This window comes from Pinus tabuliformis, chromosome 1_2 (genome assembly GCF_031772625.1).
Source record: "Pinus tabuliformis cultivar Carrire ecotype Pingquan chromosome 1_2, CPIR1, whole genome shotgun sequence".
NCBI lineage: Eukaryota > Viridiplantae > Streptophyta > Pinopsida > Pinales > Pinaceae > Pinus > Pinus tabuliformis.
This window is the reverse complement of record NC_142298.1, coordinates 292,778,877-292,796,384: the sequence shown is the minus strand read 5'-3', so window position 1 is coordinate 292,796,384 and position 17,508 is coordinate 292,778,877. Positions and strand designations below refer to the sequence as shown.

The window sequence follows — 17,508 nt, the reverse complement described above, 5'->3', positions numbered from 1 at the left end:
TAATTCTATTAACTCCACCCATTTAAAAATTCAATCACCATTATTGATATTCATTGTTAGATTCACTGGAATGTAACTTATGGTTAAAAACTCTGCAAGTTACAACCTAATATGAATATTCACCATCAATCTCAACTCACTCTGACCCTTCAATATATCAAAAGTGTAAGTTGACTTTAAGTTCTATGTATGTTACGATATGGTATGAATATAGACCTTCAATCATGGTTTTCTGGTGAGTACAAAATTCATTTTGTTGCCCCTATTCATAGGGATTTTCTGGGGAAATGGATAGTTCAATTGGGAGGAAGAAATATATAACGTGTGGGAAAACAAATAAAAGGTTACGAGAAAGCTCACCTTCCATTGAAGAGTATAATATGGGCAAGTGTTGCAACAATAGCAAATAAATTTCACAAATACATTAAAAAAACATAAATTGTGTTTTAAGTTCAGAGTTGTGCTTTCAAAGTACAAGCCAAGATGTATGGTTATTAAGTACTCGTTGCTTTCTGCAGTTAAACCAGGTATATAAGAAAAGATTTTGGGGAACATTACCACTACCTGAGTTTCACCTCAGATCAAAGGGTACCAAAAATAATCAACTTGGCCAAATTACCAATATAGCTTGTGCTGGACTCAATTTATAATAAAAACATCACACAATGCCAAACTATAGAAAATAATTATCATGATGTATTTTGAGGAGCATAAAGGCAGGGGGGTGCACCATACATATCATAAGGGCTGCAATCCAAAAGTAACATCAAGGAAAAGATACAAGATATATAACCCTACCTGTTCCAGCCATAGCAAGAACTCGAATCATTAAATAAAAACACTTGAATTTAAAAATAAAAATAAAAAGTACTTTGCTTTTGTCCAAAGCTGCAAAAAATGCTTTTGAATTACAGTTGCTAACATATATTCAAAATCCTGCAGTCTGAGCCTTCATCAAAATATACCAAGACTATATATTCTCAAACAATACTCAATAAGCAAATCATTGCTTGCCGATTTTAAAATTGCACTCAGTACAACGCCATGCAAAGCAAGGGAGTTCACCTCACATAAATAGATAAAAGCACATAATACTAAGCAACTGATGGTTTTGATCCAGTTGAAACACGGGATGCTCTCTTTTTTGCCAAACTCTCACTCCTGTGATCATGCTGCTCCTTCAACCTTGAAGCAAGGAGCTTTTGATATTCAGCTGCCTCGCTCTTGGCCTTAGCAATTCTTTTTTTCTTTTCTGCAATTCTAGCACGCTTCCTTTGCAGAGTCAATGGTGTTACAAGCCTCTGAATCTTTGGAGCTTTGCTCCGTGTCTTACCTGAAAATAGAAAAATAAGAGAAAATGAATTCTTAGATGACATCATACTTACTGCTATTAAGATGCACTTATTCAATATAGGTGATGTTCCCAAAAGAAAAAAATTGTACAAAACAAATCAAATTAGGAGAAATTAACGCTAACATAAGGTACGATTGTAGACCTGATTTAGATTGAAAATTTCGATGGTATGTGTTGACATATTTCCTAACATCATCCTCTTTGGAAAGATTGAACAATTTTCTGATTTTGGATGCCCTTTTAGGTCCCAGCATCCTTGGTTTTTTAGTGTCCGTCAGACCTGGAAGATCATTTTCTCCTACAGACAGAAGGTCCACAAATTCATGCAAGCAATATAGGGGATCAAGAATTGCAACATATCCACATCAATGAAATAAACAGATTCAGTAGTTACCCTTCTTAACAATGACCAGGTTCCAGACAAAAAGATCAGGGCTAACAATGCATCCCCTAACAGACTTTCGTCTCCTCTCACCATTACGCCTTCCATACCCACTAAAGCAGGGGGTGCCCGGAGAAAGAGAATAAATATTGATCTGAATAATCTACTAAATTGCTGGTATGAAACTATACGATAACATATCATACAAGAATAAAATTCTGAAGATTAATATTTTACCTCTGTGCAATAACAGGCGTACACGACCTGGAGTAAGAACTCCTTGTTTCATGGGAAAACCCTGCTTATCACATCCTCCCATAATTTTGAAGACATATCCCTTGAACTCCTGGAAGGTGACAGCACAACATATTACAACTAGTTACAAACTTTCCCAAACATGAGACAGTTACAGAAGGATAAAGATATATTAATCACAATAATAACAAAATGATAAATCAACCCATACCTCTCCAAGGGCAACACCATTAACCTCCTGTGCAAGCCTCTTATCATAAAATGCACGAGTCTAGTTCACTTCAAATAACCAGCTCTATTACAACCCAATGGGGCATCAAAAAAAGCATAAGCTCACACTTGCTTTACTGGCATGGGTAGGCATGGGTCTGATCTGATTTCTACAACTCTGATCCATAGGTTCTCTCTCAGATATTTACAGCAATAAAGATCAGCTCTGGAAAACCCCCTGAAGCACAGATCATAGACACAAAAATCAGAGCGTGTAGATGAAACAGAAAGCCAAGGCACAAAACCTGCAACAGGACACGTGAGATCAGCTCCCAATCACCTCCAAACTACGATAGACCCGCATTTTTGATGGTCAAGACAAAAATAATAAGCAAACCTCCCCGCTGCTGCAACAGAAAAATCATGACAGGGTTACTGCTTGAAAGATGGAGGAAAGGAAAGAAGTTAAGTCTCAGAATCATGAGCTGAGGTATTACCGGGCTTGGTGACCTTAGAAAACCATCTGGGAACCTGCATCTCAAATAAACTGAACTGGTTGCACAACCTATATAATTTTGCCAAATTCAGAAACCCAGCAAAGCAAAATTTATTATGCCAATATCAAAAAAGAGAAAACAACAGAACAAAGCTAAGTAAAAACGTATTTCATGTATATGAATACCATAATTGGGATGGAGATTGAATAAGGATTCTTTGGGGTTTTGTGGGCTTCTTTTATCAACTTTTTGTTAGCCATTATAATCAGTAATATTATAATTGCAAATTGATTTTAATCACTACTATTGTAACTTCAAAACTTACTAATGCAACCTCTTGTATTACATAAAACCTAATCAAAATTTTGAATTAGCCCCATGTGACTGATGCATCAAAGGCTACTCTGTCCTTTAGACATGTCCAAGGGTTGTCAGGAGGCAGAGAGTCCACATCACAAATATTCTCTATACCTGTCAGCATCCACCATGTAATGCAGAGATTGATTGTACCTGCAACTATTGTGCCCACAAGCTGTGTACATCCACAAGTTAGCCCCTGGACTCAAATATAATTAATAAAAAACTGAACCCCATGAAAAAATGATACTTATGGTTTATAAATTATTTTATAAGATTGAACACTATAGAAGAAGTGAAAACTGAAAACTATAAGAGCCACACCTAAGCAACATACATGCAACATGGAGGAATCTTCATGTAGTGCCCAAGCTTCAAGTCTACAAGAAAAGAAAGAGCATGTACTATACTAATCCTTCCATAAGTCTTGAAAAGGATATTGGCAATTGGTTTTCCAGGCAATAAGTACCCAATAATAAATTCCGCAACAACATTGTAACCTGGTTGCTGTTTTCACAACAATAGCAAATAAATTTCAGCACAGGCCTAGTTCACTTCAAATAACCAGCTCTATTACAACCCAATGGGGCATCAAAAAAAGCATAAGTTTACACTTGCTTTACTAGCATGGGTAGGCATGGGAAAGGTTTTGATGTACTGATTTCCTTTTATGTACTCTTGTAAGGCAAGATAACTGCATCTCTTCCAGTATCAGTTTTGTTCAGAAACGAAAAAGGAAACAACATAAGCTCATTTTCTTTCAGTTTTAGAAAATTTTATTGATCTCTGGAAGTAGCATGGTTTTCTGGTGAGTACAAAATTCATTTTGTTGCCCCTATTCATAGGGATTTTCTGGGGAAATGGATAGTTCAATTGGGAGGAAGAAATATATAATGTGTGGGAAAACAAATAAAAGGTTACGAGAAAGCTCACCTTCCATTGAAGAGTATAATATGGGCAAGTGTTGCAACAATAGCAAATAAATTTCACAAATACATTAAAAAAACATAAATTGTGTTTTAAGTTCAGAGTTGTGCTTTCAAAGTACAAGCCAAGATGTATTGTTATTAAGTACTCCTTGCTTTCTGCAGTTAAACCAGGTATATAAGAAAAGATTTTGGGGAACATTACCACTACCTGAGTTTCACCTCAGATCAAAGGGTACCAAAAATAATCAACTTGGCCAAATTACCAATATAGCTTGTGCTGGACTCAATTTATAATAAAAAAACACACAATGCCAAACTATAGAAAATAATTATCATGATGTATTTTGAGGAGCATAAAGGCAGGGGGTGTGCACCATACATATCATAAGGGCTGCAATCCAAAAGTAACATCAAGGAAAAGATACAAGATATATAACCCTACCTGTTCCAGCCATAGCAAGAACTAGAATCATTAAATAAAAACACTTGAATTTAAAAATAAAAATAAAAAGTACTTTTCTTTTGTCCAAAGCTGCAAAAAATGCTTTTGAATTACAGTTGCTAACATATATTCAAAATCCTGCAGTCTGAGCCTTCATCAAAGTATACCAAGACTATATATTCTCAAACAATACTCAATAAGCAAATCATTGCTTGCCGATTTTAAAATTTCACTCAGTACAATGCCATGCAAAGCAAGGGAGTTCACCTCACATAAATAGATAAAAGCACATAATACTAAGCAACTAATGGTTTTGATCCAGTTGAAACACGGGATGCTCTCTTTTTTGCCAAACTCTCACTCCTGCAATCACGCTGCTCCTTCAACCTTGAAGCAAGGAGCTTTTGATATTCAGCAGCCTCGCTCTTGGCCTTAGCAATTCTCTTTTTCTTTTCTGCAATTCTAGCACGCTTCCTTTGCAGAGTCAATGGTGTTACAAGCCTCTGAATCTTTGGAGCTTTGCTCCGTGTCTTACCTGAAAATAGAAAAATAAGAGGAAATGAATTCTTAGATGACATCATACTTATTGCTATTAAGATGCACCTATTCAATATAGGTGATGTTCCCAAAAAAAATTGTACAAAACAAATCAAATTAGGAGAAATTAACGCTAACATAAGGTACGATTGTAGACCTGATTTAGATTGAAAAGTTCGACGGTATGTGTTGACATATTTCCTAACATCATCCTCTTTGGAAAGATTGAACAATTTTCTGATTTTGGATGCCCTTTTAGGTCCCTGCATCCTTGGTTTTTCAGTGTCTGTCAAACCCGGAAGATCATTTTCTCCTACAAACAGAAGGTCCACAAATTCATGCAAGTAATATAGGGGATCAAGAATTGCAACATATCCACATCAATGAAATAAACAGATTCAGTAGTTACCCTTCTTAACAATGACCAGGTTCAAGACAGAAAGATCAGGGCTAACAATGCATCCCCTAACAGACTTTTGTCTCCTCTCACCATTACGCCTTCCATACCCACTAAAGCAGGGGGTGCCCGGAGAAAGATAATAAATATTGATCCGAATAATCTACTAAATTGTTGGTATGAAACTATACGATAACATATCATACAAGAATAAAATTCTGAAGATTAATATTTTACCTCTGTGCAATAACAGGCGTACACGACCTGGAGTAAGAATTCCTTGTTTCAAGGGAAAACCCTGCTTATCACATCCTCCCATAATTTTGAAGACATATCCCTTGAACTCCTGGAAGGTGACGGCACAACATATTACAACTAGTTACAAACTTTCCCAAACATGAGACAATTACAGAAGGATAAAGATATATTAATCACAATAATAACAAAATGATAAGTCAACCCATACCTCTCCAAGGGCATCACCATTAACCTCCTGTGCAAGCCTCTCATCATAAAATGCACGAGTCTAGTTCACTTCAAATAACTAGCTCTATTACAACCCAATGGGGCATCAAAAAAAGCATAAGTTCACACTTGCTTTACTGGCATGGGTAGGCATGAATCTGATATTATTTCTACAACTCTGATCCATAGGTTCTCGCTCAGATATTTACAGCAATAAAGATCAGCTCTGGAAAACCCCTTGAAGCACAGATCATAGACACAAAAATCAGAGCATGTAGACGAAACAGAAAGCCAAGGCACAAAACCTGCAACAGGACACGTGAGATCGGCTCCCAATCACCTCCAGACTACGATAGACCCGCATTTCTAATGGTGAAGACAAAAATAATAAGCAAACCTCCCTGCTGCTGCAACAGAAAAATCATGACAGGGTTACTGCTTGAAAGATGGAGGAAAGGAAAGAAGTTAAGTCTCAGAATCATGAGCTGAGGTATTACCAGGCTTGGTGACCTTAGAAAACCATCCGGGAACCTGCATCTCAAATAAACTGAACTGGTTTCACAGCCTATATAATTTTGCCAAATTCAGAAACCCAGCAAAGCAAAATTTATTATGCCAATATCAAAAAAGAGAAAACAACAGAACAAAGCTAACAGACACCCAAAATATAGCCATGCAATAGCCTGGAAAATACTGGACAATTTAATCTGGTCTAGAACTGTGCTTAAGACCATACATGCATAAGATCTCAAATCTGTCAGCAGCCAGTCTAGACCTTAGGCCATGGTGAGAATGCGGATGCGTAATAAATATGGAGTCAATTTGATCCCTGAGCTTCTTCACAAAAGAAAAAACAAAAAAACATCTTAAGAGAGCTCATTGCCAGAGATCCATGGAAAACAAACCAGTGAAGACATTCTAATCCTATATGGATCTGATTGATGTCTTGTGACCGAAACCCAGATGCAAATCTACGCCTAAAACACCTAAAGTGATGCTAGAAAAACAAGAAAACGTCCAGGAACAAAATTGGATCGGGATATCACAGAAGAACCGCTTCAGAATCTCTGTGGGGGAAAAGTCATTTGCTTCAAGGGTCAAATAAGCTGGTCTTGGGATTTTATCAAAATCTCTATAGGATTCCTTGCAATGGTTTTTGCCTGCTCTCTGAGGCAGCAGTATAGTACTATCTACACATGGGTCTGATTTGATTTCTACAACTCTGATCCATAGGTTCTCGCTCAGATATTTACAGCAATAAAGATCAGCTCTAGAAAACCCCCTGAAGCACAGATCATAGACACAAAAATCAGAGCGTGTAGATGAAACAGAAAGCCAAGGCACAAAACCGGCAACAGGACACGTGAGATCAGCTCCCAATAGGCATGTTATGTGGGTATTTCACCGTTAGGCATAAATTCCATGGCAGCCATGAAACAGAAGCACCCAGATAGAAAATCAACCAAAAACACCACTGAGCAAACAAGATAGCAGGCATCCGCAAGGCAACAACCCATGAAAATCAACACATAAGCACTAAAAGTTCATAGAAACGTAGAAAATCACGAGGCAATCAATATGAAACCTGGCCAAACATTCACGATAACAGAAACCCATAAGGCAAATCGCTAAATAACCAACACCCACCTAGATCCCCAGGCCTGAAACCTTAAAAAAACAATTGCAAAAGACACACCAAATCCAAAGCAGAATCACCAAATCACCATTTACAGCCCGGAATCATTGAAGGCATGAAGTAATCACCATGCTATAAGCAGCCTTAGCTCCCAGCGATGGCGATGGGTGTGATGAAGCCCAAAATCTGTGCCTTGTCGCTGATTTTCGAGAGTAGATTAGCAATGCTAACTCTCGTGTGTCGGGGGGCACTAGAAGCCCAATAATCTTCAGATCTGAAACACCCACAAATATGCCTCAATTTCAACACAAACACGGGCAAAACAGGCACTACCTGCAATGGCAAAATCTCATAGAACTTACGCGTGAGAACCGGAGGAGGCGATGGCGCAGAAGAATTGGAGACCGCGGTTGTTGAGTCCTTCATCTCGACATCTTGAGTAGCCATCCTGGGCTTGCTCGTTAAACCTGAAATGGACCATTTTCGACTGTAAATATGTCGGGATTAATGGAGGCGAAACGGTGTTAACCCCGCACCCACCCTTACCTGAACGATTCTTTCCTTCGCAGCGAGGGAAACACAGAGCATCACAAGGATCGACGGTTCAAGTCTTTGTAATCGTCTAACATCTAATCGTACGGTGTCCAAGGATGACAGGTAGGCAAAAAGGGGGATGGATTTCAGAGGGAAACGCCTTACGGCGTAATTACCGAAAGTATTATGTACAGGTGGGCTAACCGCTATATAGCATCGTTCTCCATAATCGAAATTGATCCAACAAACTATTTTCATGGATTTGTTCTGAAACCTAAAAAGGATTATTGGCACCATGCAGGCGGGCAATGGGTATTGTGGGTCTCCTCTATGGCATTTGGGTTTCTGAGATTAACAGTCCATACTTGAGGTGGGGTGTGAAAATCCCATAACTTCAAGTCATAGAGTTGTTGGCTCTGAGCACCATGGATCCCTTAATTATGAAAAGTATGGAGGCAAAGTTAGACAAACTACCCAGCAAAGAAAATTTTCAGGCTCCTGATCTGCGCAAAGCATTGCAAGTAAGTATGCTTTTCTACCCTTGGTAGAGACTCCAGAGTAGAACATTGGAGATCCTCAATTTCAAATTTCAATCCCAATGATTTAAGTATTATTTACTGAACTGAGTAGAGAGAATTTCATACTAAACCCACCGCAGTAAATTTTACTTGAAGAAAATGCTGACCCTCCGACTGTTGTCTCTTTATATTGATATGGGAATCCCAATTTCTCTCACCTATTAATCTTGATATGCATGCAGACTTTATTCAAAGGCAGATCATTTAGAGAGTTTACCAGTGGAGCTTTGTCCAGGCCATGGCTAAAACTGCAGTGGGTCCTTTGGAAACTATCCGGTAACTTTTCTTCATTCTTCTTTTAGAGAGAAAGATGAAATGTTTTTAATCTTTTTATTGGAAATTTCAAGTTGCATTATGCAGACAGCATGGTGCTTACTCTATAAAGTCCAAGATCCTACTGGAAGTTACTGCTTAGTAATGGGCAAAATGGAAAGAAAAACTCTTTTCTTTTTTTTTCAATATCTATTATTCTTAGTATCCATTTGGACATTGGGGGTGATGGGAGGAGGGTTCGGTTCAAAAAATTTTTTTTCTTCCTGTTCTTACTGTTTTTTAGGTCTTAGGCTTCCTGAAATTTATAAAGCCTTTTGTCTCTTATTCATTCCAATTGGTATGAAAGCCCATAGGCTTTGCGTCTCCCCAGGATGCAGAATGGTTAAGTTGGCTCACCAGTGAAAGCAATCAGTTTTTGCTACTTGAGTCAGTTCTGGAACATATATGTTATTCGAGAGCGCAGTATCCTGCTTTAGTGCCTTTGTTCAGTTGATTAGGGTTGTTCAGTATGTTTTGAATATGCATGTGTAGGATCGATTGCCAATCTATTCAGCCTATTCTTTTGTGGGCTTTTCTACAGATTCTCAACCTTGATATTCAATCTCACTGACACTTGCTATGTTAATGGAGTTTGTCTCTGAACCTTTTGTTTGACTAGTTGGCTTAGTGGTTGGGACAGGATGCTGCCATGTAAACATCCCAGATTATAAATCCCAGCAGGTATAAAGTTTTTCTGTGTCTATGTGTGAGGGATGGTGTTTGACTACCTGGAATTGGTTTCCATCCATCAACAAAGGGGTTTAACACATGTCCAACAGGCCAAATTGGTCTAAGTGGGTGTTTAATAGGATACTTTATCCTTACTATAGTGACATATCCCTGTGATGAGATTTGGCTCCACATAAATATTTCCTCCTCTTTCAGTTAAATGATTATGTCTGCGAACATTCAACCCATTCACAAGAAAATAATCAATCATGCTGAAGAACTAGATGCTTATGTCCTCCGAATTCTTGATGCATTCTGTCTAGAGAAATGCTTTTATATTGATTTTTCAGGAGTGTTATGCTTCAAAAGGGTACTACACTCAAATGTAAGAGAATGACTTTACAATTCTTCTTTCAGACTTTAATCTGTTGAGTATCTACCACCTATCAAAAGGTGGAACACATGATGGCTTCTGTTATTTGAATGCCCTCTTTGTGGAGGTGCATTGGCCCACAAGAGGCAAAGTTTCAAACATGTTACTTAAGAGAATAAAACCCTAACATGTCACTTAAAGAGAATAAAACCCTGATTGTGACCCTACTTTCACTGGCCTGATAAAGCCCAATCTGACCTTAACATTAGACAAAGAAAATGAGAATAATTAAATTCTCAAGTGTTGGGGTTCTTTAATGGATAGAGGAGGACTGGGTCCAGGGACGATACTAAGTGAGGATTTTTTTAGTGTATTCATCATTTGCAGGACTGAAAGCTCAGCTGTCCCCTCGAAGAATTCTAAGGGTTATATAAGTACCACCTTTCTTATGGAATACAACATGGATGTGCAATAGCTTTTTTTCTTTTTATAAATACAGCCAATTAGGTCTTTCAAAATTTGTCTTATGTGTTCAATTACTTATCTCTGAATTACCTTTCTAAACCATCTGGTTGTTTCTTACCGAATAATTCAGAGGTATGCATGTTTCATTATCTGAAGAAGAGATAGATGAGCTAGAGAAAGCTATTGTCCTGTCTCTGAAGTATGAACTGGAAATTTCAGTATCATATGAACTTGGTTTCAGTTATGTTTTTTATGCTGCTGGCTTAAGCCATTATGCTTGATGGAAAAGGAATCCAATGTATTTTGCAAATGTCTCCTCCAGGACAAGGATGATTGTAGGTGTTGGTTCAAAGAACATTGTTGGGAGTTTTAAAGAGGTGATGAAAGAACAAGGCTGGAAAGGGTTGTGGGCTGGCAATGGCATTAATCTACTTCGGATAGTTCCTACCCAAGCAATTGAGCTTTGCACATTTGAATCTACAAAACGATTTTTAACATCTCCACATAAATATTTCCTCCTCTTTCAGTTAAATGATTATGTCTGTGAACATTCAACCCATTCACAAGAAAATAATCAATCATGCTGAAAAACTAGATGCTTATGTCCTCTGAATTCTTGATGCATTCTGTCCAGAGAAATGCTTTTACATTGATTTTTCAGGAGTGTTATGCTTCAAAAGGGTACTACACTCAAATGTAAGAGAATGACTTTACAATTCTTCTTTCAGACTTTAATCTGCTGAGTATCTACCACCTATCAAAAGGTGGAACACATGATGGCTTCTGTTATTTGAATGCCCTCTTTGTGGAGGTGCATTGGCCCACAAGGGGCAAAGTTGCAAACATGTTACTTAAGAGAATAAAACCCTAACATGTCACTTAAAGAGAATAAAACCCTGAAAACCCTGATTGTGACCCTACTTTCACTGGCCTGATAAAGCCCAATCTGACCTTAACATTAGACAAAGAAAATGAGAATAATTAAATTCTCAAGTGTTGGGGTTCTTTAATGGATAGAGCGGGACTGGGTCCAGGGACAATACTAAGTGAGGATTTTTTTGGTGTATTCATCATTTGCAGGACTGAAAGCTCAGTTGTCCCCTTGAAGAATTATAAGGGTTATATAAGTACCACCTTTCTTATGGAATACAACATGGATGTGCAATAGATTTTTTTCTTTTTATAAATACAGCCAATTAGGTCTTTCAAAATTTGTCTTATGTGTTCAATTACTTATCTCTGAATTACCTTTCTAAACCATCGGGTTGTTTCTTACCGAATAATTCAGAGGTATGCATGTTTCATTATCTGAAGAAGAGATAGATGAGCTAGAGAAAGCTATTGTCATGTCTCTGAAGTATGAACTAGAAATTTCAATATCATATGAACTTGGTTTCAGTTATGTTTTTTATGTTGCTTCTTAAGCCATTATGCTTGATGGAAAGGGAATCCAATGTATTTTGCAAATGTCTCCTCCAGGACAAGGATGATTGTAGGTGTTGGTTCAAAGAACATTGTTGGGAGTTTTAAAGAGGTGATGAAAGAACAAGGCTGGAAAGGGTTGTGGGCTGGCAATGGCATTAATCTACTTCGGATAGTTCCTACCCAAGAAATTGAGCTTTGCACATTTGAATCTACAAAACGATTTTTAACATCTGTCCAAGACCACTGGGAGAAGAATGGATGTCCCCGAGTTCAAATTGTTGGGCGGACTCTAGATTTGCCAGTATCCTGGATTTCCCCAGTTGCTATAAGTGGTGTTGTTGCAGGTGTCGCTGGCACATTGTCTTGCTATCCTTTGGAGGTCTTGAAGGTAGTTTTTTTGCTTCTGTAACTAGTAATGTTTTTATACAACTTTCTAGAAAGGTGCTTGAAATAGATATTCTACTAAGGATCCAAGTCACATTTCTAGATATATTGCATACTCAAGCAGGAATTTCTTTGGCAATCTGTGAGTCAACTCAGTAAAGGTAATTTCTTTCTTATCTTGCAAATCAGGACCGTTTCACTGTGCATCCTGGAGTGTATCATAGCATCAGGCACGCTCTAAGGAAAATATCACAGGAAGAAGGTCCAGGAGCTTTATATGCAGGCCTTGTACCCACTATAATTGGTATGGTTCCCTACAGTACATCTTATTATTTTGTATATGAGTCAACAAAGAGAGCATATTGCAGATCATGCAACAAGAAGTCTCTGGACCGGGTAGAAGCGCTTCTTATTGGAGCCTTTGGAGGTGGGTTCGCTTTCTAGCTTATGCCTACTTTAAACTGAATAAAACAAAGTAGTTAATTATTAATCCACATAAGATTTCCTCAGTTATTATTATGAAGTTCATTAATTTATTGTAAACCACTTAGTCCTGACTTCTTGTTTCTATATGGGCAGGGCTTACATCCAGTGCATTAAGCTTTCCACTGGAAGTAGCTCGCAAAAGACTCATGGTTGGCATGCTAAAAGGCAAGCAGCCAACAAACATGATTAACATTATTAAAACAATCATTGAGGAGGAAGGATTGAAAGGACTTTACAGGGGTTGGAGTGCAAGTTGCCTCAAAGTTGTGCCGGCATCTGGCCTTTCTTGGATGTTTTATGAAGCATGGAAAGATGTTCTCCTAATCGAAGGGAGTCACATATAGATTGCAGAATATATCAGTACCTTTTTTTTGGTTCGACCCTATGGTGACGTGCAGCATAGTTTTGATCCAAGACCCATTGAAGCTCGATGAGAAATGTGCTAGGTTCTGATTTCATAGTTTTTAAGATCATGCTTTTTTGTTAGACCTTTTCATTAGGGATACACCTGGGAAGAGGAAATTCAAGTTTTGCTGAAAGGGAGATTCTGATCAAACTATGCTAAGGGATGTATGCCAGAGTTCTTATCTTGCATTGGCCATGAATATCCATTGAAAGAATCTGCGGTGGCTGGATGGATTTTAGTGGTGTTAACAATGAACATGTGCATACTGTGTCAGCGGCTGGTGTGCTAACTCTCGTGTGCCGGGGGGCACTAGAAGCCCAGTAATCTTCAGATCTGCAACACCCACAAATATGCCTCAATTTCAACACAAACACGGGCAAAACAGGCACTACCTGCAATGGAAAAATCTCATAGAACTTACGCGTGAGAACCAGAGGAGGCGATGGCGCAGAAGAATTGGAGACCGCGGCTGTTGAGTCCTTCATCTCGACATCCTGATTAGCCATCCTGGGCTTGCTCGTTAAACCTGAAATGGACCATTTTCGACTGTAAATATGTCGAGATTAATGGAGGCGAAATGGTGTTAACCCCGCACCCACCCTTACTTGAATGATTCTTTCCTTCCAGTGAGGGAAACACAGAGCATCACAAGGATTGACAGTTTGAGTCTTTGTAATTGTCTAACATCTAATTGTACGGTGTCCAAGGATGACAAGTAGGCAAAAGGGGGATGGATTTCAGAGGGAAACGCCTTACGGCGTAAAAATCAAAAAAATAAAAAAAATGTAAAGAAGGTATGTCCTAAAAGAAAAATCAAAGGACAAAAAGAGTTAAAAGGTCAAAAAAGATGAAAAATGAACCCCAAGAAAAAGAAAAAGACCATGAAAGTGTGCAAGTCAAAATGCCACTACTATTTTATTCTTTGTACAATAATGATTGTGTGCAACTTGTTATTTATGCCACAATCCATGGTAACCAAATAGTTTAATCTTGGTTATTCCATACTTTCAATTTCATGCTTAGAAATAGAGAATAAAATCTGACCAAACTGTTTCATCTTGGTAGATAAGTAGATAAGTAGAGCTAATAAAAAGGAGCTCAACAGTTTAATATGAGCCCTGGATGTAATAAGGATAGATTTAGATAGATTTCTATTGTAAAAGAAAAGAAAGGTTTGATAAGGGTTTTCCAGCCTAAGTGCACCCTAATAAAGAGTAGAAAAAATGGTAGGATGTGTAGGTGGGTAAGTAGAGGAATGGTTGTAGAATTGTGCATGATGAATTATTAGTTAAAACTCATATCATTTAATTTCATCATCATATTGCTTTGAAAGTATGGATAACAAAGAGACATTTACAAAGTCAAGTCATTAATTCCCTCATTCATGTTACCCCTATTTCACTAATTTCCCTCAAATAACAATCAAAGTACCTAAAGCATTAAGTTAAAGGGGCTCAGAGCATTTCTCTGACTTTTGGAGGGACCGAACCCTCAGCCCAATAACTCATAAGGTCTAAAGTGCCAAAACCCCCTCATCAACATTCACCCCCCCATAATTCATTCATTTTCCCTAAAAACCCCCTTTTCCCAAGGTAAAATCACTATTTTCCTAGGAAAGGTAATTACCCCATATAAAAACCCACAAATGCACCTAAGCCTAAGTTATAATGTTTAAATGCGATAATATGAATATATTTCAAAAAACATTTTACTTAGCGCATTTTTCATCTCCATTTCCATTTCATATTAAAATTAATTTATTATATTTAACTCCCTGAAAATACACCCCTTTCCCGTATATATTATTAAAGTTCCTTACGTTAATATCTCGCCCCGATGTTTGAAATATAAACCGTAATAATAAACTAATTAGATGGGTTAATTAGTCGATCAACGGTTAATTAAAACCATAACCCTCCGCCACGTTAAAAAGGATTAATTAATCAAACAATGATTAATTAAGAGCCTTCTTCCAATCACATTGCCCCCACTGTCATTAATCTCCCTAATCTGCAGTTATTATCCTGTCGGGCCCCTCCATTAATTCTCGATCAAATCCCTACCCTGACCACTGTATGATCTGATCCCTTCAGATCTAATGGTCGACGCTCATATCGAGTGGCCTCCGATGTCGACCTTTACCCACCTGATGTGAGCGGTTTTACTGTTCACCCCACCGCTACGTGTCGCTCGATGAATGGCATCAGGCGGACCTCTCCTAATACCACCAAGTGCCCAAAAGTAGTGCGATAAACTCCACTTACCGCCTCCGCTTGCCACCCTCACTAAACGACAAAGCATCACCTCCGTTAGTTGGAGCCAACTGTCGCTTTCCATTATACCTGCCAAAAGCATTGACTTTGCCAATAAAACCAAAACTAGTCATTAATTTTGTTTTACCAAGAAAATAACCTTATATTCTCAATGCACACTCAGAGTACGTTCGAAATTGTCACCCTGCTTGCAACTGTCAACCTCCAAAAGCCGCTGAACTCCAAATTACCACTGCAGACCTGTGCACTCCCTGCAAACAGTGCACCGGTGCAATTTTATCCCTTCATACAACCAAAACTAGGTATTTACCCGTTTTCTACTGAGAAACTCTGTCTTTCATACTGAACTTGAACTAAATTGTTGTAGAAATTAAGTAATTTAGTGAAATTAAGTTGTCTGACAGTCTTGAGACTCCCTGAGACGACCCAGTTTTCCATAATTTCCTATAATTCTCTGCCCTCGTCCTTGAATCCACAAGAACCAAGGATGGACGCCCCAGTCACCTTAAATGTCATGCCAATTACCACTCCCCACAGAGATTTAGACTATCTTCCCCTAGCTGATAAATATTTTCAAATAAAGGACCTCACCTTTGATGAAACCCCCTTGAAATTGCATTGCAAATACTAAGATAACTACTTGAACCATGCAGATAAGATAGGCCTCTTGGAATCAAACCTTCCCAAGTATCAATTCCCCAGTGTTCATGTCTTCCCAGAAATTATTCACTACTGTCATGCAAACTATGACCCTATTATGAGAGCTGTAATGTCCCCAGACCAAAAAATCCTATTCACCATTATAGCTGAGTCCATAAATGAGATGTTACAGTTGCAGCCTGGTCAAGACCTCACCCCCCTTTCCATTGCTGATTTTCTTGAAAGATTCTCCAAGCTATCTAGTTCAAGAATTACTCAAATCCTCCAGACTTTCATTTTTGAAGAAAAACACATGCCAAAGGACCCCCCTCCTTACATGTCATGCTTCTTTTCTGATCTGGGCAGAGATATCACAACAATGCTATCATGCATTTTAGGTTCTACCACTAATGAATATGTAGATGAGACTATTTTTGTTGGCATGTCTATTTTTACCCCTGGTCAACCTCCTGCATTCAAGTTTGATTATGCAAAATTCATCGTAGATAAAATGCATTATCGATTTATGAGATTAGAAAATGAAATAGTGTTCAAATATTCATCAGTCTTGTACCATTTGTTTCTCTATTACCAAACTGATAAGTTTCCCTTCTCTGTCCAAAAACTTGATACTAAAGGGAATCCTAGATCTGTCATCTTCTGGACCTCTCTATTCCACAGGTCTTGCTCTTCTCCCTATCCATACACAGATTTTATTGACCTATTTGTACATCTAGTGACTACAATGTTATTAGGAAGTCCCCCTCCTAGAATCAGTGCAGACATTAAGAGGGTTCTCCAACTGTCCAAACAATACAAAGTAGGGGATTGGTACTTGTACCAAAACCATACTGAAATCAGAATTTATGGGTGTGAGCTGCCTCCTTACAAATTACCTAGATATCTCCCCATGCGATTATTTGCTCTGGAGTACTACAGGAAAATGATCAATTCTGATGAGATTCACTTTGTCAAAACCAAGAAGAAGGCCCAGCTAAGAATAAAATATCATCTAGGCCCATTTATTTGCAATAATAGAGAAGCAAGAAAGGAGGCAGATGAAATCCTCCAAAGATTGAAATTAAAACAGAGTTTCATCTGGGCCTATGACCCTCATGGCTTCATTTGTAACAGAAGGCAGAAACATAAGTTATCTCCTTATATCCACCATAGGATCCCAGAAATTGAACAATATGCCAATCAATCAGAATGGGTGGAAGGCACTCTGATAGATCAAGATAGCACACAAGTTGAAGTTGACAATGTATTGGTGGATTTAGAAAGAAGGCTTGATGAAGATTCGTTTGTACAGGTGTTTGGAAAAAATTCATCACAAAAGCAGTCACAGGAACACAGTACATAGCCTTTAGAGTAGCAAGGAACATTAGAACAGGCAGAAGATTCAGAGCAACAAAAGTCCTCAGAACAGGCAAAGCCATCAAAACAACAAGAGCATTCAGGACAACAAGAAGAATCCGAGCAGCCTGAAATCTCAGAGGAGCT

The 17,508-nt window shown here is 38.2% G+C and overlaps 2 protein-coding genes and 1 pseudogene across 3 annotated transcripts; 1 reads left to right on the top strand and 2 right to left on the bottom strand.

Moving 5' to 3' along the window:
* Positions 1 to 858: 858 nt before the first annotated feature.
* Positions 859 to 2,533, bottom strand: LOC149205492 (small ribosomal subunit protein eS6-like). The gene is made up of 5 exons (XM_089393483.1): positions 2,203 to 2,533; positions 1,976 to 2,082; positions 1,749 to 1,867; positions 1,497 to 1,652; positions 859 to 1,333 (listed from the first exon to the last, which is right to left on the bottom strand). The coding sequence occupies exons 2-5, from the start codon at positions 2,053 to 2,055 to the stop codon at positions 1,095 to 1,097; spliced, it is 594 nt and encodes a 197-aa protein (XP_089249609.1). The 5' UTR covers positions 2,056 to 2,082; positions 2,203 to 2,533; the 3' UTR covers positions 859 to 1,094.
* Positions 2,534 to 4,493: 1,960 nt separating this feature from the next.
* On the bottom strand, positions 4,494 to 5,877 carry LOC149205491 (small ribosomal subunit protein eS6-like). The gene is made up of 5 exons (XM_089393482.1): positions 5,827 to 5,877; positions 5,600 to 5,706; positions 5,373 to 5,491; positions 5,121 to 5,276; positions 4,494 to 4,961 (listed from the first exon to the last, which is right to left on the bottom strand). The coding sequence occupies exons 2-5, from the start codon at positions 5,677 to 5,679 to the stop codon at positions 4,723 to 4,725; spliced, it is 594 nt and encodes a 197-aa protein (XP_089249608.1). The 5' UTR covers positions 5,680 to 5,706; positions 5,827 to 5,877; the 3' UTR covers positions 4,494 to 4,722.
* A 6,001-nt stretch (positions 5,878 to 11,878) lies between these two features.
* LOC149205490 (putative mitochondrial adenine nucleotide transporter BTL1 pseudogene) lies at positions 11,879 to 13,372 on the top strand (annotated as a pseudogene). The gene is made up of 3 exons (XR_016253029.1): positions 11,879 to 12,205; positions 12,391 to 12,628; positions 12,781 to 13,372. The product of XR_016253029.1 is annotated as a putative mitochondrial adenine nucleotide transporter BTL1 pseudogene (transcript).
* Positions 13,373 to 17,508: the final 4,136 nt, after the last annotated feature.